Here is a 22,897-nt window from a genome sequence, read left to right on the forward strand (position 1 = left end):
TGTCAATTTAACTGGTCGCACATGTGCGACTGGATGTTAAATTCAGTGACACACTTTCAAATTTGGTGGCAGTCTAGAGCCTGAAGAACCATTTTTGGTTCCTCAAAAAGGACCATTCAGTCAAAGGTTCTTGGAAGAATACTTATCCAGACAGCAGACGACTATGGACCAGAACTGGGCCGGATCCACTGACTTTGTCCCAGATCCGGCCCAGAGTCGTCTGCTGTCTGGGTACCTTTTTATTATTTAAAGTAGCTTTTTTGAAACCAAAAGGTTCTTCGGATTTCAAAGGTTCTGTATGGAGCCTTTCAGCCAAAAATGTTTCATCTATGGCATCGTGAAGAGAGGACATATCATGAAAATCTGACTTTTTCCATCTTTTAAGTGCTATCATTGGATCCCCAGTGCTTATATCAACCTAGAAAATGTAAAAAAAAAGATCAACCCAGTAACTTAGTTTTGATAAACCATTCTCTGCAAGTATGTGAAAAAATTTGGCTCCCCTTGTGATGTCAGAAGGGGATAACACCGCCCTTTAATCTGCATTTATTAACGATCCAGAGATCAGCTCATTTGCATTTTAAAGGACACACCCAAAAACAGCACATCATTTCTCACATCTATTAAGTGCCAATTTTAACATGCTATAATAAATAATCTGTGGTGTATTTTGAGCTAAACTTTACATACGTACTCTGGGAAACCATAAAAATATTGGGTTGTTTTAATAACCCAGCAGTTGGGTTAAAACAACCCATTATTTGGGTCATTTTAACCCAGAAATGTGTTCTGTCCAATAGTTACACCGCCCTGGGTTAAAAACAACCCAATATTTTTTAGAGTGTAGATTTATTTGACATCCTAAAAAAGTTTTGTGTAATGTCCCCTTTAAGAGTATGTAGTATAGTGTACAGTGTACATATATAAAATTTTGTAGTCACGGAGAACGTGAATAAAATTTGTCTTTGACAAATAGTGTAGTATAGAGCGGAGAATACTTTGTATTTTATCCCACAATGCTTTGTGCTTCACATTCTTTTTGGTGTAACACGTCATGGACCAGAAGTAAAATTTTAATCAAATTACCTTAAGTTGTCTTAACAGATAAAAATGCTATAGATGCATAATTAAAAAAATACATAGAAAATACAAAAGCATTTAAAATATATAAACAAATATTATTAAAAATGAAATGTGTATTAAAATAGATATACAAACCTGTATGGATCTTAAATGCACCATTAAAGGGTTATTTCCCCAAAAAATGAAAATTCTGTCATCATTTTCTCATCCTCATGTTGTTTAAAATCTGTATGAATACTTCTTTCTAAAAACAACACAAGAAGATATTTAAAAACAAAATGGTATGCACACAGCTGATTGTAACCATTGACCTCCATAGTAGGAAAACAAATATTATGGAAGTATTGTGATGAATGATGAAGAAGATATTTTGATGATTGATTGGAAGCACAAAATGTATGGTACCCATTGAATTTTATCGTATTTGTTTTTCCTACTATTGAAGTCAATGGTTACAATCAGCTGTGTGTTCACCATCATTTATCAACATTTGTGTTCATCAGAAAGAAAACAACATGAGGATGAGAAAATGATGACAGAATAAAAATGTTACAGAATGAAACAGAAACCTCAACAGTATGCAAATCAAATCTCAATCATTTCAATAAAACCGTGGAGGTACATTTCACACAAGTTTGCTTAAAACAACCTAATAGTGAACTCGGCCCAGCGTGCCCGTGCCTGTGACCAGAATATCCGGCTGTCCGTTTCTCCAGATCTCCCGAACGATTCGCTCTCTCTCCTCCAGTCTCCTGGCTCTCTCCAGCTCCTCTGCAGAAGTGAACACATTGATGCTTTTAATAGTCCCGGTCAGCTGACTCTGTTCGCTCGCGGCGGGGCTCACGGTAACCGTGGGGAGCTCTAAATCTTCATCGTCCAGTTCCTCACTGTCTTCTTGCTTGTCCTCCTCTTCCTCACTGGACTCTTTAAGGTGTCTCTTGTCGGGTGTCTTCGCCTTTGACCGTGGCCTGCAGGTGATGCCCAATATGAGAAGGACCAGAGCCAGGAGAAGACCAGAACATACACCCAGCATGAAGTACAGCGCAAAGCTTTCCATGTTGGCTGTATATGGGGGGAAATGCAGAGGTTGTAACATTGAACTTGAGTTAAACCAAAACACAACGTTCACACAATTTACAAAATGCTTGTTATTTTCAACTCATTATTGGGTCAGAAAGGGATGAATCCAACAGCTGGGTTGTTTCAACCTATTGTTGGGTCAAATGTAAAAAAAATTTGGGTTAATTTAACCTAATGGATTGGATTTGTCCCCTTTTGACCCAACACTGCGTTGAAAATAACCCAGTATTTATAGTGTAAGGATTTTGTATTAATGTCCTCCAGGAATTCAGTAAAATGTGAATCAAAACATTTCAACTGGAAATATTTAAGCCATTTCTCATGAAGTCAAAGGTGTGAAGCCAAATCAAACAGAACACTTAGTCCTTGGATTGGATTTTTGTTTTGTTCTTGGTTGAGGATGTGAAGGTTTCTTGAAAAAGTTCTTAATGACACCTTTCAAGATTAGCTTTTTTGACCTTTACACTAAACAGTTATCTCATTCACTGCCAGCCTTTTTGAGAAAAGTTGCCTACCTGCATTTTTGTGATTTTAACAAAATTTTCACAAAATTCCTTGCAGGTTCTATAAATATATAAACATACAAATTATATCAAATTAAAGAACACACCCTCTGCTTTCAAACAAACAATTAACAAACAAACAAACAAACAAAATGGGGAAAAAACTTTCATTATATATTTACTTTTTCTACTTAATTTAACCACTGAAATATGGATTTTTCCCTTCAAAAATACAACATTTTGAGCAAAAAGCTTAAAAAATTGCGTTTTTGTAAAGGAATTTATGTTAGAGATCAGACTCAGAATGACTATCAAACATAAAGGCAGTTAAAATAAATCATTAAATCTTTTAAACTTCCGTTTTTGATAAATTAGTTTTTTTATATAGTGGATAAAAGAGGTATTACACTTTCACTTTGAAATTCGTCCAGAAAGGCATATTTATTAGTTAAATATGAACTAATAAATGACGAGATAACTCGTCAATGGCGGTGAATGAGTTATAAGAGGTTTATGTTGTGATGTTTTGTTGTACCTTTGACATGGGCATAAGTGGCCATGCTGTTACTCAGCAGCTCCATGTCTTTCCGAACCGGGTTCATTTTTAATCCAAACTTTCTGTACTGTATCCCACAATCGTCTTTAGCTCCTGTGATAAACAAATACATAAATCACAGTCACTTACTGCACAACAGCCTGTAAATCTTCCTGATGCTCAGGAGACATTGTATAAGCAGCACAAAAGGTTGTGGGTTCAACTTTAAGTCACTTTGGATATAAGCATCTGCCAAATGCATAAATATAAACCAGTTTGTTTGGAACGACTTTGAATGTGATTTAAGTAACATTTAGGTCAAGGGTTACCCGTGCATGTGAACAGTACTAATAATGAGACTTTTCTTAGCAAACACATGCATAATTCGTCAAATACTTCCCAACTTATTTACTTTGGCCCCTAAAGCTGAAATTGCTCTAATTGTGCCATTCGGTTACCCTTAAGAGAAAAGCAGTAATATATCCGTGTTTTTCCCCACGGGCCATTTGTTGCTGTTGTTGTCATTGCTTTGACCCGAGCCTCACTCTCTGCTCCCACAGACTTTCTGCTTTTCCCACAGGAACAGAATTCCTACTTTCACATGTTTGCTCGGGGTCTGCGTGGGACTCTTCCCTGGGAAACTGGGAAGATTCCAGATTGTGTCACTTCTCTCCATTAAAGAAGAGAGGATGGGGGTTTAAAGCTTAACATCTGGATCAGGATTTCCCAAACAGCCGCCATGTGCTGGAGTAACATGAGTCTCTGGGAATCTGGAGCACAAATCCATTGAACATCAAGTGAGGAAAATCTACTGGAAAAATAATGAAGTGGCTACCAGTGTGCGCCCACACTATAAAGTCTACGGTGGCTGAAATCACACAGAGATCACGGAGGACTTCCTGTTATTGACTTCCTGTTTGTTTCCTCTCGAGGCCTGTAATTACAGTGTACTTTAATCTACACCGCCCTGATCTCTATCTGTCACACTCTTGGCAGGACAAGGGCACATGTTCAAGTACACTAAAGTACTTTTGTTCGTTATATTAACATTTGATTGGCCAAACTCAAAGTGATTCCACATTTTTACCGCATATTGAAATCACTGGTGAATACCAGCTAACGATTTGGATTTTTGGGGATTATTTTTTTTATAATTGATCATGAATGTCAAAAGGTTAAGGACGACGAGAAATGATTGTCCTACTGGATATTGATTGTGAGGTTCAATACCTGGCAACCTCAATCACCAGCAGTGGAAGTTTTAAGGGATAGTTAAAGAGAAGTTTTCCACCAGCTTATCATCATTTATCATTTTTTCTTTTGTGTTCATTAAAAAAATAAAAAAATTATACAGGTCTAGAACAACATAAGAATAAATTAAGACAGAATTTTCATTTTTGGCTGAACTTTCCAGGTGCAATATTTCCCTTAAGCAATTTTAAAAGCAAAAAATATCTGGGAACTTTGTAAAACCAAATCTCATCAGCTCTGAAATGGCAAGCAAGACAAAAATAAGAAAATCTTCTTCTGTGAAAATACAGTCAAATTTCAATCATTGTCAGCAGATATATTCCTGTCTCCGCTTAGACACAACATCAGTGATATTGTATAATTCTGTTAAAGTTTTGAGGATAGACGTTGAGGTTTATCAAACACAAGCAACAATCTTATACAACAAACAAATGCCAAACTATGATATCATAATTACAGTTAAAGCTTGTCAACATGTTTGTTTTGCTCCCGGCACAGATTATTGTGGGACGTATGCCATAAACTCCACATATATATTCCTATTAAAGAGAAAGTAAATCAGACAGCCCTGAAACAGCATCAACCACCTGTCTAAACTTTCCCAGAAATGCAAACTTGCAAAAGCCTGCAGATGCCTGGGAAATTGCTGATCTTGTGCTTTTTGTACATAATCCCATCTTTAAAAGCCTTCAGTCAGCAAAAAGCTAAAATGGTACATTTCAGGATTTTAGTTTTGCCATTAAAGTATTTTTACATATTATAAAGATTGCTTACTGGCTCCTGCCAAGTCTCTATGATATTTTGGTGTCTTATGGTTTAGATGGCTTCAATCTAAGTACTTTTTCACCAGTTTTTCTGTCCAACACATAAAAACTGAAGGTATAGTTGTTAAAAAGTATAGCTCGCCTTTCCTCAACAAGCCAATTTAAAATATCCTTTATGCAAATGCATTGGTGAAAGACAAAATCAATACTTAAAGTTCACTGTAAAAAGTGAAAAGTTGGATCAACTTAAAATATGACTTCAATGGTAACACCTTAAAAAAATATTTATTTTCCATGTTTAAGTGCTATAATTGGGTCCCCAGTGCTTCTATCAACCTAGAAAATAAAAAATAAAAAACCAAGTAACTTAGTTTTGGTAAAGCATTCTCTGCAAGCATGTGAAAAAATAGGTCATTGACATTTGGCTCCCCTTGTGATGTCAGAAGGGGAGAATACTGCCCCTTAATATGCACTATCCAACCAAGGCAATGCCATTTAGTGCAGAGATCAGCTCATTTGCATTTTAAAGGACACACCCAAAAACGGCACATTTTTATTGCCACCTACAAAGTGGCAATTTTAACATGATATAATAAATTATCTTTATTGAGCTAAAACTTCACATATGTACTCTGGAGACACTAGATTTATTTGGCGTCTTAAAAAAGTCTGGTGAAATGTGTCCTTTAAGTTGAAAAAACTAACTTTTTTTAAGTTTTACCAGTTGATGTAATATTTTAAGTTGATGTCCCAGGGTCAACAGGGACAAGTCTAAAGTTGGATCAACTTAAAAAGTTACTTCAGTTGGTTACACCTAAAATATTTTAGTTTATTCAACTTAAATACTTAAAAATACTTAACTTATTTTTTTAGGTGTTACCAATTGAAGTAACTTTTTAAGTTGATCCAACTTTTCACTTTTTACATTATAATGTTACCCTCAGGACATCAACCAAAATCAGGACAACTTTAAGATTAATTTGGATGTTTTAGACCTCTAACAAAAATGAATCTAGACATCTGGAATAAAAATGTAATGTCTTACCTTTCCAAACAAATCATCATCTCTGTTCCTCTGTGTTGGTCACAACTTTCAGAACTAAAACACATGAACTGTCAGAAAGATAAGTTGTATATCCAAAGGGCAAAGATAATGTGACCTCACCACGTCAGAAGATGAAGCAGGAGCGTTAAAGTTTTTCGGACGAGCTGGAACAGAGACACACGCTCTCCTTAACGTCCCTTTCACACATATCTGAGTCTGACGCCGGGTGAAAAAAGTGCAGCAACAGAAGCGGCCCTCTGTGGTCACATACACAAACACAGCTTCTCTCTCTCCCTGAGACCAGACCATAGGAAAGCAGTTTGGGTAAAGGGAGGTGTTTCCTGTCAGAGGAGAAAATATAGTAAGGGAGGGGTGCACGGCATGAGAATTTACATCCCAGGCCGCATTTCACAACCGCTACCGGATCCATTTCAACCTCTTCCTCATGTCCATGCATGTAAATTTGAAGATGATAATTGTCTTTTCTTTAAATTATATCACAAATCCAAAACTAATAGGCATCAATACTAATACAATACAGAGGATTATAAAGAAATCATATGCCATATATTTTAGCTAATATTTAACCCTTAAATGCATACCCTGGGTCTTTAGTGAACCGAGGCATCATCCAGTACCCTTCCTCTTTCATAATGATTTGTTAAAACTCCTAAACCTATTATACTTGTAGATGTAACTTCACCTTATTTTGTCATTTCTGTACATATGTATATTTTGTGTTCATTGTATGGTGTCAGAAATAAAGGTAAAAAAGCTGTCACTGGGATGGTACCCTTTAAAAAGTTCCTATATGTACCATTTAAGAACCAATATAGCTCTGAGGTACATGTGCCTTTGAGGTACTAATAATCACCTTTTAGGTACAAATGTGTACTGAAACTCCTGCAACCTTCCTCTTTTCATATCTATCGTCTCTTTCAACATTCAGATTTTTACTCTGACACCCAAATTGTGTCTCTCTCAGCCTGTGTAGGCTTGAAAAAGGCGAACCATCCAACCTTAGAGGTTTTACACGTCCGACACCAGAGAGATCTTTGTGTTTTTAGGGTTAAACCGATGGGGTGGAACAGGAAACGTGTGCAGAGGGCCGTCTGCTTCAGGCTAACATCAGATTTAAAGAGCTCTTTGTGCTCCTGTCTGAAGAGAGGTAACCTGAAGAGAAGCCGTGTGTCATCTTGAGCTTTTCTAGCCATTTAAAAACTGCTGTCTTTGAAAGTAAACTGAGTCATGCTTCTTGCTTCCTAAGGGCCTGATGAAAGAGATAAAGCAGCTGTTTGGCTTAATGGCTTCAGTATGGGCAATATCCTGCTTAGGGCAGGTGCATGCTGGGAAATTGAGGACATGTACATGACAGCTCAATGTGGGTATAAACTTGAAAGTTGAAATAACTGCATCTGACATGCACCTGTTAGTGTAAAAGGTTTATTTATGCTTTGAAATTGATAGGTAAATGACATGCATTGTAGCTGATAGAGTCAAGTTTCATCATATGTAGCACCTTCAGTTTTCTAGCTGTATCATTTTCATGTTGTGTAATGTTATTGTTTACCAGTCCTCTTGTTTTCATGCGAGTGTGGTCTGTGTATGGACAATGATGAGGGTTGAGTCATTTTAAAACCGGTGATTATGTGGTGACTGAAAAACCTGTTGCATACCGGAAGCAAAATATTATTGCTCCAAAGTTAGATATAGCCTACACAATCTCTTGCCACACTGACCACAAACTGAAACAAAAACAAAAAGATATTTTAGGAGACAAAAGTCATTCAGATTCCTTTAGTACGGATCACTATAATAACTTCAGGATACATTTTCGAACTGCGTATTTAAAGGTGCAATGTGTAAAATTTCTAGGAGGATATAAAAAAATGTATAGTGGGATCTATTGACAGTAATGGAATGTAATATACATTACTATGTATACAGTGGTGTGTAAAGACCTTACATAATAAACAAATATGTCTTTATTAATTTAGAATGAGCCGTTTTTATCTACATACACCGTGGGCTTCTGTATACATGGAAGTCGCCGCCATGTTTCTACTAGTGCACTGCAAAAAATGATTTTCTAGAAAAAAAATTGTCTTGTTTTCAGTAAAAAACATCCAAAAATTCCCAAATTAAGATGCTTTTTCTTGATGAGCAAAACGACCCAAGAAAACAAGTCTAGTTTTTAGACCAAACATATCAAATTTAAGTGATTTTGTGCATAAAACAAGCAAACAATGGGGTAAGCAAAACACACAATACACAAAATCACTTAAATCTGATATTTTTGGTCTAAAAACTTTCTTGGGTTGTTTTGCTCATCAAGAAAAAGCATCTTAATTTAAGATTTTTTTGATATTTTTACTGAAAACAAGACAAAAATACTAAGACAATGTTTTCTTGAAAATCATTTTTTGAAGTGTGATGGCCGCACTGCAAAAAATGACTCTTACTTAGTTTTTTTGTCTTTTTTTCAGTAAAAATATATAAAAATTCCAAAATTAAGATGTCTTGATGAGCAAAATGACCCAGGAATATTAGTCTAGTTTAAGACAAAAAATATAAACTTTAAGTAAATTAGTGCTTAAAACAAGCAAAAAATTCTGGCAATGGAATAAGAACAAATTTTGTTAAAATAAGTTTACTTTTTTCATAAACACTTAATTCAAGAAAATTTTTCATATTCCACTGGCAGATTTTTTTTGTTTGTTTTAAGCACAAGTTCGCTTAAATTTTATATATTTTCTTTCTAAAAACTAGACTTATTTTACTAGGTCATTTTGCTTATTAAGAAAATACATCTTAATTTAAGAATTTTTAGATATTTTTACTGAAAACAAGAAAGAAAGTTATTTTTTTCAATGCACACACACTGCAAAAAAAATTATTTTCAAGAAAAATATTTCTTAGTATTTTTGTCTTGTTTTCAGTAAAAATATCAACATTTTCTTGAATTTTTCTTGAATTTTGTGTTTAAGAAAAATGTTCAAGTTTTTTTTGCTTACCCCATTGGCAGATTTCACAAAATCATTTAAATTTGATATTTTTGATCTAAAAACTAGACTTATTTTCTTGGGTCGTTTTGCTCAACAACAAAAGCATCCATATTTAGGTGTTTTGAGCGCTTCGAAACAGTAGCTGTGTCCCAATTTAAAGGCTGCGACCTTCTAAGGACGGGACCTTAGAAGTCGAGCACTCGGTCTTTGAAGGTGGCAGCCTCCAAGGTCCATGAAGAGAGCTGAAATGAGACGATATAGCCTTTGGAGGACCCATAATTTGTGTCACCTGCTGTACGTGTTCACCACACCTGTCAGCGGGACACAACGGAGACATTTCTGATTTATTAAAATAAATATGGAACCAGAAAAATATTCATTTATTTTAGAAAATATGACACGTTAATGTAGATTAAAATAAACAACACTATATCAATTTAATCAACCTTAGAAATATATGAGCGCATTTTGTCACTACGTGGTCTCAGACGATTACATTTTTGTCTTGTGGCGGCTACCGTAACTTCACTATACATTTCAAAAGGGAGGGGTGAGCTGTGGACTAAAGGGGGTTGCACACCGGATGCGCAGCTCAGCGCCACGTCGCGTCTAGGACAATTCGGAGGTATCGTACACCGGAAGTTCACATTAAATGGCGCAAGCTTAGTCAGATAGCGTCTACTTCAAAATGCTAAACATACGTTAGCAGACAATGTTCATTGTTAATAATTTGGGACAAATATGATGCTATTTAATGTTACACTATGTGAGTGGCGCTCTCTGGCACGACAAGGATTTGAGAAACTTCCTGAGTCATAGCTGGGCGCCGCAGACAGGCGCCACCTGTCGGCGCCGGTGTGCGTATACTCATAGAAAACAATGTCCGTTTCTCAATATGCGTTCTTGTCTGTACTTGTGTTCTTGTGGACTTGTGAAACGTCATCAGTCGCGGACCAAGTACTGTTCCAAATCAAAGTTCACATCAAGCCCAAGTTCACATAAAATCCCCGGATGTGTTCTTGATCCGCCCATTTTATCGAGGATGCATCAGAGGAGACTTGTGTGGACTTATGACAGCGAAGTTTCCCAGAATGCATTTCGCGTCAGGAGTTCGTTCTTCCGAGTCTGTACTTGCAAGTTCGAACTACGAAGGACACAAGTCCGAGTTTGGCGTACTTGGTATTGAGAAACGGCTAAAGTGTTTAATTTTTTTAGAATGGCGCCGCGAGTCCGGTGTGCGACCCCCTTTAGCCTTGGTTGCAATTCCCAGTCTCACCGCTAGATGCCGCTAAAACTTCCTGACTGCAAAACAAACTTACTACTAATGTTTTTTTATTAAAGCAATGTCTTTTCCAACAGTTTGGTGTTGCATGTTATGAAATACTGGAGTTGAGTTGACAAACTAAGAAGCAAAACAAATATTAAAAGTAATGATACGTGAGGAACAACACAAACCTCTGGTTGAAGTAATTTGTTTATTGCATTTTCAAACCATGGGGGCAGTAAACAGAGAATATAAACCTTTCCAACACAACATTGCAAAACTAAAGTCTGGTTAAAACTTAATTTACAAAATAATATCCCCAAAAGTCATCTCTATTTTGTTTTCTTCGAGTATTCTTTCCTTCCACCACCGAAGTTGCGCACACGGTGTATTTTGGTGAGCTGAGTCTGTATGGTCTCTATTATGTTCATATGGTCTGGGATGTGAACGTAACGCACGTTTCGACCCGTAATAAAGAGATCGTCCATGCTGGACACATGTCCACGCCTGTCTTTGTACAAAACTTCCTCCAGACGGATGTTCATGAAGGCGTCCACGTTAATTACACGTCCTCTCGCCGTGCTCTCGTCTCTCAGGTCCACGGTGGTCACCTGGCCGTGCAGACCCTGCAGCAGGACCACCAGACTGTTTTCAGCGATGGTGCGCTCACGGAGCGAATGAGTCACGTCCATCCTCACCTGTGTGCACAGAGATATTAAAGTCAAACTTTACCACACAAACACATAAAATACGAAAACATACCATCAAGATGCCACCATTCAGCTGTCATTCAACTGTCTTTATGGAATAATAGTTATTCAGAAGTGTGCAATTTGAAAACCACATTCTCCTTATTACGTTAAACAGTTAAAGTAGAAAAACTTGATATAGACACAACTGATTCAACTGACAGCAACATGATTCATGTTACTACTATTTAAATTCCCTTAGGAAATGTACCATGGTTTCATTACAGTAAATATATAGTAATTAAACATGCTTATTTTGCAGATTTATTACCTTTTAATTACCATAGTTTTACTACAAATACCACAGTAAAAACGTGGTTACTGTAATAAAACCATGGTTCATTTTTGTTTGGATGTCGACAATTAATCATATATAAAATAATCGATGATAATTACAGGTTTCTGACACTCTTTGTTGATACATGATCCCATTTTGTGAAATTATTATTTTTTTATTTGCCAATATGAAAATCATTTTCAGAAAATGTATAAAATATGGATACTTGAGTCGTTCTTTACATATAAAGTACTATATAATTTAAATTACACTAAAATATTTAGGTTTATTTAGGAAGTTTAAAACGGCGTGCAAACACGGAACTTGCCAGCATTCATGCAACTTTATTGCTTAAAATACAGCAATGTTGCAATAGATCGGACAGACTGTGCTTTGTAAGACCATCATTATATACACGCACACATGCCAAAATAAAAATATTCCTGTAGTTACCTTCTTTTGTAGAGTCTGACATAAGCCCACATGTTTACATCACACTGGCGCGCTTCTGTGCAGCGCAGTATTATTGCGTCATGAACGTGAACCCATACACAGACGACGCCATATTGGACAGGGCAAGACCGTCGTTTTTCTTAATAAAAACCACAATGTAAGGTTTTAATTGTTAACTGGTTTTAATTGTTGACAGGCGTGAATTTAAACATTTCCGTATAACAACAAAAAAATCCTAACAATGAATAAGTAACAGAAGCCAGAACGTTTTTGTACTCTAGATCGCTAATCACTGAAATTGGTTAAAAAATGTAAACGTTTTGCGTTTTTTTATCCAGAAAACAGCAGCCCTCGTTCACTTTTTTATGTTTGTAGTCATTTTTTTTCTCTAATATCAACAGGTCAAAACGTTCAATACGGGATCTGTTTGTCGCGCGCCCTCTAACGACAGATTCATGAATAAAAAACCTACAGGGAAGACCGGGGCAAGTTGACACAATTCTTTTTCAGTATTTCTCATTTATAGGTTTATTTCTTATAGATTATTTAAAACCTAAAAGTATGTATCTAACAAATTAAATGTTACCTTTCAGTCTTTATTACATAATCAAGGCTGCATGAATGATAAATCTAACTTGTTTTTTTTTTTGTACTTTTTTTGTACATTTTTTTACCTTTTTTTTAAAAAAAAATTTTTGTAGTAAAAGTGTAGTAACCATGATTTTTTGGTGTATTAATTACTATAAGAAAAAACATGGTTTCACTACTGTAACAGTAAGGGTGTGCAGTGTTGTTTCATTGGGTGGACTTGTTTACCAAATCTCTGTTATAAAATATAACAAAGACCAAAATGTTTCTATCTTTTAAGAAATCTTAAACAATAAAATCATTGTTTCCCAACCAGAAGGCCGGGGCCCACAGGGGGCCTCAGCAGATGTCCAAGGGGGCCTCAAGATGACTTACTTAAAAAATTTGACAAAACAAGCATTAAAATTAGCTATAACAAGCAAAAAGCAGTATATTTATTTTTTTGGCCATTTAGTAGTGAATATACATGTCTAGTCATTCCAAGCTCTAGTAAATTTTATTCTGAAAAAATTGAGTGAGTGGGGGGGCCTTCAAATATTGTTGTGGGCAACTAGGGGGTCTTGAAGTGAAAAAGGTTGTGAACCACTGGATTAGATGTTTGAACAGACCACTGCAAAACAAAAACAGACCCCAAAACAACTGGTTGAGGACGGTTTGATTGTTAGTGCTGGTTTGGTGGTTAGTCTAGCTGCTGCACAGTAAGAAACAGGTTAATTAAGAAGCTATTATGCTAGGCCTGCTAGGACCAGAAACAACATATGGTGACCATCCATATCTTTTCAACACATGCTTCTGTATACAATCCATATTCTTCTCCAAATTCCTGTCCTTTAGATGTCATCCATCATGGCCAGTAAGTCATCTCCTTTGTTCCAAGTTCCCTTTGTTTGACTTCCATCTTCTGTGAACTCTCCTGCTATATGGGCCAGTTCAGTACTGACCAACTCATCCTGCAACCGCAGAAGATGAAGTGAAAAACTGAATAATGTGCTAATTATATTTATCAAATGGTTAGTTCCAGTACTTGATTCTGATTGGTCAATAGCTGTGTTATATTTATGATAAAAACACAGCTATGACCGCTGCACTGAATGATTCTGTGTATCACTCTGCAGCACCCAATGTAAACAAATATAGTACAATAGGGACTATTTTTTCTGGCGGAGGGAAGGCCTTTAGTGATTTTACCTTATGAAAGTTGCGTTGATACATATTTGTTTGCTTTAATATTTGTTATGTGTGGTAAAAGTTTAATAAAAGCAATTAGCTACATGAGGCTGCATTGTATCGTGAATAAGTGTGACTTTACGTGTGATGTACGGCTCTCGTACCTTATGTATATTGCTTACGTATATTTGGGACTTTCCACTTTTTTTGAAAATAGGCTCATTTTCCAACATTTGATTTTTACCATTTTGGAATCCATTCAGCTGATCTCCGGGTCTGGCGCTAGCACTTTTAGCTTAGCTTAGCATAATCTATTGAATCTGATTAGACCATGAGCATCGCACAAAAAACAACCAAAGAGTTTTGATATTTTTCCTATTTAAAACTTGACTCTTCTGTAGTTACATCATGTACTAAGACCGACAGAAAATTAAAAGTTGCGATTTTCAGGCAGATATGGCTAGGAACTATACTATCCAACTGGCGTAATAATTAAGGACTTTGCTGTTGTGACATGGCTGCAGCAGGTGTAGTGATATTATGCACTGCCCGAAAATAGTCCCCTGCTATTGAAAGTAACCAAGGGGACTATTAATTTTCTGTCAGTATGTAACTACAGAAGACTAAAGTTTAAAATAGGAAAAATATCAAAACTCTTTGGTTATTGTTAAGCGCGATGCTAATGGTCTAATCAGATTCAATGGCTTGTGCTAAGCTATGCTAAAAGTGCTATACCGCCACCCAGAGATCAGCTGAATGGATTCCAAAACGGTAAGATTCAAATGTTTAACTCTAGGGGAGCTGGAAAATGAGCATATTTTCAAAAAAAGTGGATTGTCCCTTTAATATTGGACTTGTTACATGACTGTTAACCATAATTACCACAGTGTGTATGATGCCTTTTGTCCCAAGCATAACATATCTGCCTATATCTGCTAACACTCGTTCATTGTGGCAACTCATAAATCATTAATGTACAGCTGAACAAACATGTGCGTGATGCTTTCAGTTTTAACTTGCAGGTAACATGTATTTAAATAGAATTAAAGCATATACTGTATACCTGAATGGTTAATGTTAATGTTGTCCTGGGGCAAACCCTTTCTAAGTAAATACAACTGTACTCAGAACACTCGTTACACCCGTAACATTCTTTGCCATGGGCAACAAAATAAAAAAAACACAAGGATCTGCAGGTTTGTGAAGTACACACGTCACCTGTATGGCCTGTATCTTGATGACTTTGGGTGATTGTTGCTCCAACCCTTCCAAAATACAGCTGTAAGAGAGTTTGAGAGAGTCACTTACTATATTAACATATTTACCTTGAGTCTTAGTTAAAGGCTTGCTCATAGTCACCTCTACTTGGGTCTTGTGGGCTGTTGCTAAGGTGTTCTGGGAGGTTGCTAGGTGGTTACTAGGTAATAAGTCACAGTGCTCATCCCCAAATTATACTAGGGTATATAATAATAGAGATGGCAGGATTAAATCTGGATTAGTAATGCTTACACCCCCTCATCCTCTTTCTCCAAGGCCAACAGGTTCACTTTGTAACCAGCGTCCACTTTTGAGAGATTCTGTACCTTCATCCCACCCATTAGTTTGGCCAGCAAGTTCAGTTCCTCGGTGGCCAGAGGGTTGTGTGCAGACTCTACCTGTCCACAAACATCCAAACAAATATACAGTAACATCCAGAGGACCTTTATGTCCTCACATTTCAAAGGTGACACATCATAAAAGATTTGACTTCTTCTATGTTTAAGTTGTATAATAAAATAGGTCATTGAAATTTGGCTCTCCTTGTGATGTCAGAAGGGGATAATACCGCCGCTTGATCTGCACTATCCTACCACGGCACTGCCATTTAGTGCAGAGATCAGCTCATTTGCATTTAAAAGGACACACCCAAACTGGCAATTTTAACACGCTATAATAATAAATGATCTATATGTCATGTTGAGCTAAATCTACTGTGGGGACACCAAAGATTTATTTGACATCTTAAAAAAAATCTTGTGATATATCCCCTTTAAATGCCTCTTTACTAAATCTCAATATTAATTGCAATGCTGATGTTAAATGTTAAAATACTAGTGTAACTTAATGTCCACCAAACTCTAAGAAGTGAAGATCTACCTGCTTTTGCTTTCTGGTACTTTTGTCTGATGGGATTGAGTTTTCAGGTGAGGCTCCACTGTACCTATAAAGAAGCAAATGGAGATTTACATGCTCATGAAATAAGAAATCTCAGTGCAGTACAATAATTCAAAGAGGTGACTTTTAATATGTATATAATAAAGAAAGAAATGAATATTTTTTTTATAATTTTTAATGTTGATATTATAATCTATTATATGTATTGATATTACAGTATATGTTTACTTAATATTCAACATATTTTTATTGTATATAATAATTATCGTAGATGCAATAATGTATATAATTAAAATAATTATAATACTTTAATACAATATTATTCTTATTTTTTTCATTATTACACTTTATTAAAAATAAAGCTGAGCAATTCTGTTGATTCAATTGAATTTTCCAAAATCCATGCCAAGTTTTTACCAAATGCTTTAAAACTATTCTGATATTTCAGATGTCAATATTTAATGTCTTAAATAAAAATGTGAGGTCTCTTTAAGAGTTTTTATCAAATTATTTTCCTGGCAAGGACAGCTTTTAGAATGATCATATCTGTAATGGAGAAATGTCACATCCATAATGTTGTTTCTTCCTCATAAATGTGAAAATTTTTTATATTAAATATGAAAATTTAAATAAAATAATGATTATTTGGTCTTTATAGAGCTGTCCCTTCTCCGTTTGTCGAGGATTATTGCTTCCGTTTTGTGCATTTTAATTCACAGAAACCTTTTTGTCACACGTTCCTCATCTAAAACTAAAAACATGAGTATAGACTGATATTTTCATGATGTCATCAGGGGTTTAGTAGAATATAAATAGATGGTTCAATATACTGGTAATAAATACACTCTCTGAGAAATTATATTTAAAGCTCCTGTTCTTTCTGTGTTTTTGAAGCTTTGATTGTGTTTACGGTGCGCAACATAACATGTGTTCATGTTTCACGTGTAAAAAAAACTTTGTATTTTTCACACAATTTACTTATCTGTATAGTGCTGTTTTTTACTGTCCTAAAAACAGGCTGATGTCTTCCTTGTTCTCCTTCAGAAATACGTAACGAGTTCTGATTGTGTAGTTTGTTTAGTGTGCTGTGATTCGACAGCAGCTTAGTTTGCTGTTAGCTTAGCTGGCGACTGACGTATTCCTGTGGGCGGAGTTTAGTAAAAAAACTGTTCTACTGATGTCATTAAAGCAGGAAGAAGAGAGCTGAAGTCCAAACCGGCTGCTCGCTGTAGGCTTTAAAGGCGAACCTCTATCGAAAAACTGCTTTATCATTTTACAGGTATTATTTATGCTATTATACCAACATTACACATTAACTAGGGTTTAAAAAATGGGATCAGAAAGAATGTGAACTTTAAATTTTTGGCTGAAAATGTCACCTCCATAACACTGGAATTGCTTAGGGGCCTAAAAGGTTCTTCACAATGATGCCATAACCACCATTTCTTTCTTATCTTTTACATTTTTTTGATAAAAAAGAACTTTTTGTGGAAAGGATGTTAAAACCATTAATCCAGAAATGGTTCTTCTATGGCATCATGAAGCACCTTTATTTTTAACCTCAAGCTTTGTTTTTATATTTACATGTTAGTGCCCAAACGCGTCACCCTGTCTCCAAAGAGGTCAAATGAGGGCTGATGAACAGCTTTTGTGTAGTTTCCTCCATTGGGAAACATTGCTCTCCTCACTTCTCTACCTTTAGGGTTAAACCACCTGCAAGACAAAGGAATTTAAGGAATTTAAGAAAAAGAAAATTTAATGTAACGTAGTGACACTGTTTGTTTGAGGGTGTGTGTAAGTGTATAGATGTCAATCTTTTTCCAAGAAGCCTCAATGTTTTCTTACCAAGAACAACTGCTAAAGAATTTGGGAGTACTGCATTAATAATTTGACATCCAGATTACCTGATTAGACCTGGAACCTCAAATCCGTATGGGACAGGCCCTGAAGTTGGCAGCACAAAATGTCCGTTTGGGTTCTGGATTTGTTGTTTTAAGAAAATTGACACCTGGTGAAAGAAAACATCTTAAGCCGTCAATACGCTTGATTGTTTTTCCAAGACATTTCATGAAATGATTTGCATACAAGCGTACAATTTGGCAGAGATTCACTACAAACTCACAGAACAAAAAGCCACATACCCTGATTTGCATATCTTGAAAGAGAACCAAAAGCGTTTGTCGGATGAGTTGAAACTCACCATCAGATAGGGGTGTGTACACCTTAAAGACAATGCTTTTCATTACTATAAGAAGTAACAATAGCATTGGATTAAGAAACATAATGTCTGATATATTCATTTGGATGGATGAAAGAAAAAATACAAAACATCTTACAATAGATTTGACAGCTTCAGACCTTGACCCTGAATATCTCGATGGGTGGCAATAGATTTTTACCTCTATAAGTTGTCGCTGGGCTTCGTTGATCTGGTTAACCAGGTTGGGACTTTTCCTCACCAGGTCTTTGATGCTGTCCATGTGGTTAAAGGTGATGAGAAGTAGATCTCGTGGATGTGGACACAGAATAATCTGATACTTGAAGGCCATAGTCATCAAATCATACAACTACAGTAAAGACAAGTATACTATTTAACACGATAGCAGTACTGTCATTTAACATAAATATCTAAATGAACTAACTTGATATTTCATATTAGAGATATTATGTTCCTATAGCTAAGTGGTGGGAATGCACATACTGATTGAAATGTATAGCTTGTAATGCACTTATTTATTTTGAATTAATAATAATTCCACCAATTGTGTGTATAATAATGTGTATAATTATAAAATATGCCCCTGAGAAGTAAACATTGGTCGAATGTGTAATTATTGTTTCTTGTGAATTCCTCTGTTTTTCATAGATACATAATGAAATGCGATCCACACTTTTAGTGTCCAGGATAAGGTTGGGTTAAGTTCGTACCCTGTCCATACTGGCTGGATTGAGGCACATGATGGAGGCGTGCGCAATCCGTGTGAGAACTGTCCGTAGAGCTCGATGAGTAAACACATCCTGAGGCTTTAAAATCTCCTCTAGAAAAGTCTTACTGAACATAGTGCCCACTATATCATTTATAACTACAGAAAAACACAGAAAGTTGAGAAAAGGGAAATATTACCACCACACAGCTATGTGACGTACATGTTGAAACTGAATGAAGGCTAACATTTCTGTCAATATGTCATTATTTTGTATAAATAAATGTTTAATTTTAGCTATTTCATGTGTTTTTTTTTTTGCTATAGTTTACTTATATTCATTGTTGTCATGCACAGTGAAATCCAGGAATCTAAACAGGTATCAACAAGATTTAGGTACACAGTGTTCAACCACAGGATCAAATCATAAAGGTAAGGCACTTATGCACCTCTTTTTCTGTCATCTTCTGTCCAACAACCTACAACAGAGAGAAGATGAACAGGAACATTTATTTCAAGTCAGAACTGAATTCCCGTGGCACTACAAGATGTAATATAAGTCTCAGGCGTGTCCAGAAAGTGTTGTTTTTTCCTCAAAATATCCTCACAAATCATTTATTAAAGCATGCTCGTTTGGGCGGAAGCATTTTTTTTGTATCTGTACCTTTAAATGCAAGTGAGCTACTGCTCCTCACTCCCTTCCCAAAACAGACACTAAGCATTTTCAGTTATAATAGATCTGATTCCTGTGAATACAATACTATGTCACTATTAAAGGAATAGTCTATTCATTTTCAATATTAAAATATGTTATTACCTTAACTAAGAATTGTTGATACATCCCTCTATCATCTGTGTGCGTGCACGTAAGCGCTGGAGCGCGCTGCAACGCTTCGATGGTACAAAATAAAACGTAGCGCTTTTCTAAGCGGATTTAAAAGAGGATCTATATTGTATGGCGTAATAGCACTTTTGGGAGTACTTTGACTCACCTGAAAAGTCCGCTCCTTCTCTCTCTCATAATGGGAGAAATCAAAGTACTCCCAAAAGTGCTATTACGCCATAAAATGTAGCTCCTCTTTTAAATCAGCTTAGAAAAGCGTTACGTTTTATTTTGTACCACCAAACTTGCTCGTATAACTACTCGTCTTAAATAGGAAAAACGTTGATGTGTTTGGTCACTTCTAACTTTATCTCTAAATGGTACCATTGAATGAATGGGGCTAAGCTAAATGCTATCGAAGCGTCGCAGCGCGCTCCAGCGCTTACGTGCACGCACACAGATGATAGAGGGATGTATCAACAATTCTTAGTTAAGGTAATAACATATTTTAATATTGAAAATGAGTAGACTATTCCTTTAAGACATGACAGGCGGCGTACTATGGTAATATACAGTGTTGGGGAAAGTTACTTTTAAAAGTAATGCATTGCAATATTACGTTACTCCCCCAAAAAGTAACTTTTACTTTTACGTTACTTTTTCTTACTTGGCTGAGGCTTCACCTTTTTCAGGTCTTGCGAGTATTTTTTATTACTGAGGTCATATTTCCATATTTTCAGTCACAAAAATGTCAAGCTCTGTGCCCAGTTGCATGAAACTCCTTAAGTGAGGGTTTCCCTGAGGGAGAAAAAAATCCCTGATGTAAGAGATTGCTTTAAGAGCGTTGCAACAAATGTCTTAAAGGTGCTCTAAGCGAATCTGTGAGACGTCACTTGTTGTTGATGTTTGAACTGTTTTCAAACAAGCGGAGCGTAGCTAACTCCTGCCCCTCCCTCTCCCTTCCGTGCTTTCATGAACGCGCCCAACCCCCAAATCCTTCTTGTCGTTTATTGGCTGGAACACTTTGTTATGTTTCGTTGTGCTAGGTTTGGCCACTGTGTTGTTATTGCCATTTGTGGAGCCTGGGCTGTCTACAGAGATCGCGTTTTTTTACAGTTTGATCAGCGGTCAGGTAGCAAGTAGAGAGTGAGGAGATGTTTGCTGTATGTAACAAAAAATGTTTTATGGTCTAAAACGCGTGAATTCGCTTAGAGCACCTTTAACTGTCACCCTTACCCAAGTGTTTATACTAAGTATTTTACAGTAGTCTCTGCCAAAACATGGCAGCGGAAAAGCGGTTGCAATAATTACAAAATCTCTCTTTTTTTAGTTACAAAATCTCACAGCATATACAAATCAACAGACGGCGGATTTGTGTACAACGAAACATCACAAATAACAGACTGTAAAGTGCCGCATGTATAAAACCTCAAAGTAATTCGAACTTGAAGGATTTTAGATTCACGGACGATCAAACCACTATTCTCCTAATAAATGCGCATCACTTTTCTCTAGGGATTATTTATTTTAAGGGAAAATGGGACTTAAGGATTTTGTAGCAACGCATGGCAGACCTAAGGTAATACTTTAGTATTTAAGGGTAAATGCTTATTGACAGCCTTAAGCCGAAAGTATACTAGGGACGTCCGCGTATGCGCGCCGTCCGCATGACGTCATTTTCGCGCTTCATCTACGTGATTATGTTTAGTTTCATTCAATACATTATCTTTTTTAAGTCAAATTAATTACACTGAAAAGTATCTTGCATTACTTTTTTATAAAATAACTTAAATATGAATGTGTACATTAATAAAGTAATGCGTTACTTTACTTGTTACTTCAGAAAAGTAATATTATTACGTAATGCACGCTACTTGTAACTAGTGTTAACCCAAACAATGGTAATGTAAGGGTTCGATCACACCAAACGCGTTTTAAACGCCTATAAACGCAAGGCGCGCGGCACTGCCTTTTTTGGTCACTTTAAAAAAGAGCAATGCAGCGAGGCTTTTATATGGCTAAGGCAACCACCGAGGCAGCTGTCCTGTCAATAAAATATTGAAGCGTTCTTTTGCTGTTGGAATTTTAAAAAGAGGGCCCTTGCTTGACCTTAATCAAAGGTAAGAGGTGCACAAATGCAGGAGACAGTGAGTTAAAAAACGGTAAACTTCTGTCACCACAACGGAAGGCCCGCCTCTCCCCTCATTTGATTGGACCATGGAAGAACGCAAATGCTATCAGGCGCTTTTCCACTCAGAGCGCTCCCGCAAGGCATTCGCAAAGATAAACAGCTCGGATAACGCTAACTGTCCATAGAAAACCATGTGAAAAAATGTGCCTACCAATGCCACAAACAGGTTCTGTGTGATCGGCCCCTAAGACTGTCAGTCAGTGGCTGTGGGCGGGGCTTTATCAGTTTGATCAGTTTTGCCCTTTTAACGCCACACACAATAACACAGTGCATCATATTCGTTTCATGCAAATCTAAACTGGAATGAATACCAAACTTCAAGATCTCATTGAAGACTAATTTAAACAGATAAAAATAATAATTCTTTAATAAATGAGCAGTATAATTTGTGGGTAAAACAGTTAACAAGTGGGTTTCAAAAATGTGTTTTCCCTCTCTCTTTATCCTCATTGTGCCAATTAATAAACCACACGAATATGCGAAAACACAGGCTGTTGATGTAGTTTTCTAAAAAGGGGATTAAGTTTGCTAGTCAGCTACATGGGGTTTGAATCTACTCTCTCGTTTACCTCTCTGAGTTTCATCATCGTGTTCATCCTGCGCTCGAAGGCGCTGCTCCAGAATATACAGCATTTCACCGCCGAGGTTTATTATAAGCAAAGGAAGCGTTTTTTGAGACATGCCTTCAATAAGAACTAGTAAAGTTTTGGGATTATTATCTAATCATTCAGATTATTAATGAATGAAACATCTATTTATATGCGCTCTTCATTTGTCATATTCGTTTATTTTAATCGGCAGCGTTTGTAATAGCAACGGAATGCGCCAGTCGCGAGACTGATCAGGGAGATCCCTGTATGACGTCACGTAATGCCTTCGCTGAGTCACTGCGCATGTGCGAACACTGTATAAATGCATACAACAATGTTCGACTTTTCAGGAATGCTTATATAATTTAATTCCTTAATAATGATTCATTAAAATAATTTGTCTTTAAAATGAATGGGTACAAGAGGTAAGAGGCTAATCTGAGCATAAAAC

General features: G+C 36.4%; 3 protein-coding genes across 5 annotated transcripts; all 3 read right to left on the reverse strand.

Moving 5' to 3' along the window:
* Positions 1-1,650: 1,650 nt before the first annotated feature.
* eva1bb (eva-1 homolog Bb (C. elegans)) lies at positions 1,651-6,594 on the reverse strand. 3 transcript variants are annotated; one of them, XM_055219352.2, is made up of 4 exons: positions 6,382-6,594; positions 6,262-6,315; positions 3,202-3,315; positions 1,651-2,145 (listed from the first exon to the last, which is right to left on the reverse strand). In XM_055219352.2, the coding sequence occupies exons 3-4, from the start codon at positions 3,266-3,268 to the stop codon at positions 1,733-1,735; spliced, it is 480 nt and encodes a 159-aa protein (XP_055075327.2). In that variant the 5' UTR covers positions 3,269-3,315; positions 6,262-6,315; positions 6,382-6,594; the 3' UTR covers positions 1,651-1,732. The 3 variants fall into 3 exon arrangements, with proteins under 3 accessions (XP_055075327.2, XP_055075328.2, XP_055075326.2); XM_055219353.2 differs by lacking the exon at positions 6,262-6,315; XM_055219351.2 differs by having other exon boundaries at positions 6,262-6,593.
* Positions 6,595-10,722: 4,128 nt separating this feature from the next.
* On the reverse strand, positions 10,723-12,154 carry lsm10 (LSM10, U7 small nuclear RNA associated). The gene is made up of 2 exons (XM_055219354.2): positions 12,010-12,154; positions 10,723-11,228 (listed from the first exon to the last, which is right to left on the reverse strand). Exon 2 carries the CDS (start codon positions 11,220-11,222, stop codon positions 10,863-10,865), a length of 360 nt encoding a protein of 119 aa, XP_055075329.2. The 5' UTR covers positions 11,223-11,228; positions 12,010-12,154; the 3' UTR covers positions 10,723-10,862.
* Positions 12,155-12,758: 604 nt separating this feature from the next.
* Positions 12,759-22,567, reverse strand: oscp1a (organic solute carrier partner 1a). The gene is made up of 11 exons (XM_055219355.2): positions 22,426-22,567; positions 19,292-19,321; positions 18,847-19,001; positions 18,318-18,485; positions 18,060-18,140; positions 17,823-17,926; positions 17,503-17,631; positions 15,901-15,964; positions 15,274-15,419; positions 14,983-15,043; positions 12,759-13,547 (listed from the first exon to the last, which is right to left on the reverse strand). The coding sequence occupies exons 1-11, from the start codon at positions 22,535-22,537 to the stop codon at positions 13,428-13,430; spliced, it is 1,170 nt and encodes a 389-aa protein (XP_055075330.2). The 5' UTR covers positions 22,538-22,567; the 3' UTR covers positions 12,759-13,427.
* Positions 22,568-22,897: the final 330 nt, after the last annotated feature.

This window comes from Misgurnus anguillicaudatus, chromosome 20 (genome assembly GCF_027580225.2).
Source record: "Misgurnus anguillicaudatus chromosome 20, ASM2758022v2, whole genome shotgun sequence".
Lineage (NCBI taxonomy): Eukaryota > Metazoa > Chordata > Actinopteri > Cypriniformes > Cobitidae > Misgurnus > Misgurnus anguillicaudatus.

Coding starts and splice junctions, on each gene's coding strand:
- eva1bb (XM_055219353.2), bottom strand. CDS start 3,268: ATGAACCCGGTTCGGAAAGACATGGAGCTGCTGAGTAACAGCATGGCC. Junction 2,146..3,201: donor CACTTATGCCCATGTCAAAG/GTACAACAAAAC, acceptor CCCCATATACAG/CCAACATGGAAAGCTTTGCG.
- oscp1a (XM_055219355.2), bottom strand. CDS start 22,537: ATGTCTCAAAAAACGCTTCCTTTGCTTATAATAAACCTCGGCGGTGAA. Junction 19,002..19,291: donor AGAAGATGACAGAAAAAGAG/GTGCATAAGTGC, acceptor GTTTTTCTGTAG/TTATAAATGATATAGTGGGC. Junction 15,420..15,900: donor GTACCAGAAAGCAAAAGCAG/GTAGATCTTCAC, acceptor GTTTGTGGACAG/GTAGAGTCTGCACACAACCC.
- lsm10 (XM_055219354.2), bottom strand. CDS start 11,222: ATGGACGTGACTCATTCGCTCCGTGAGCGCACCATCGCTGAAAACAGT.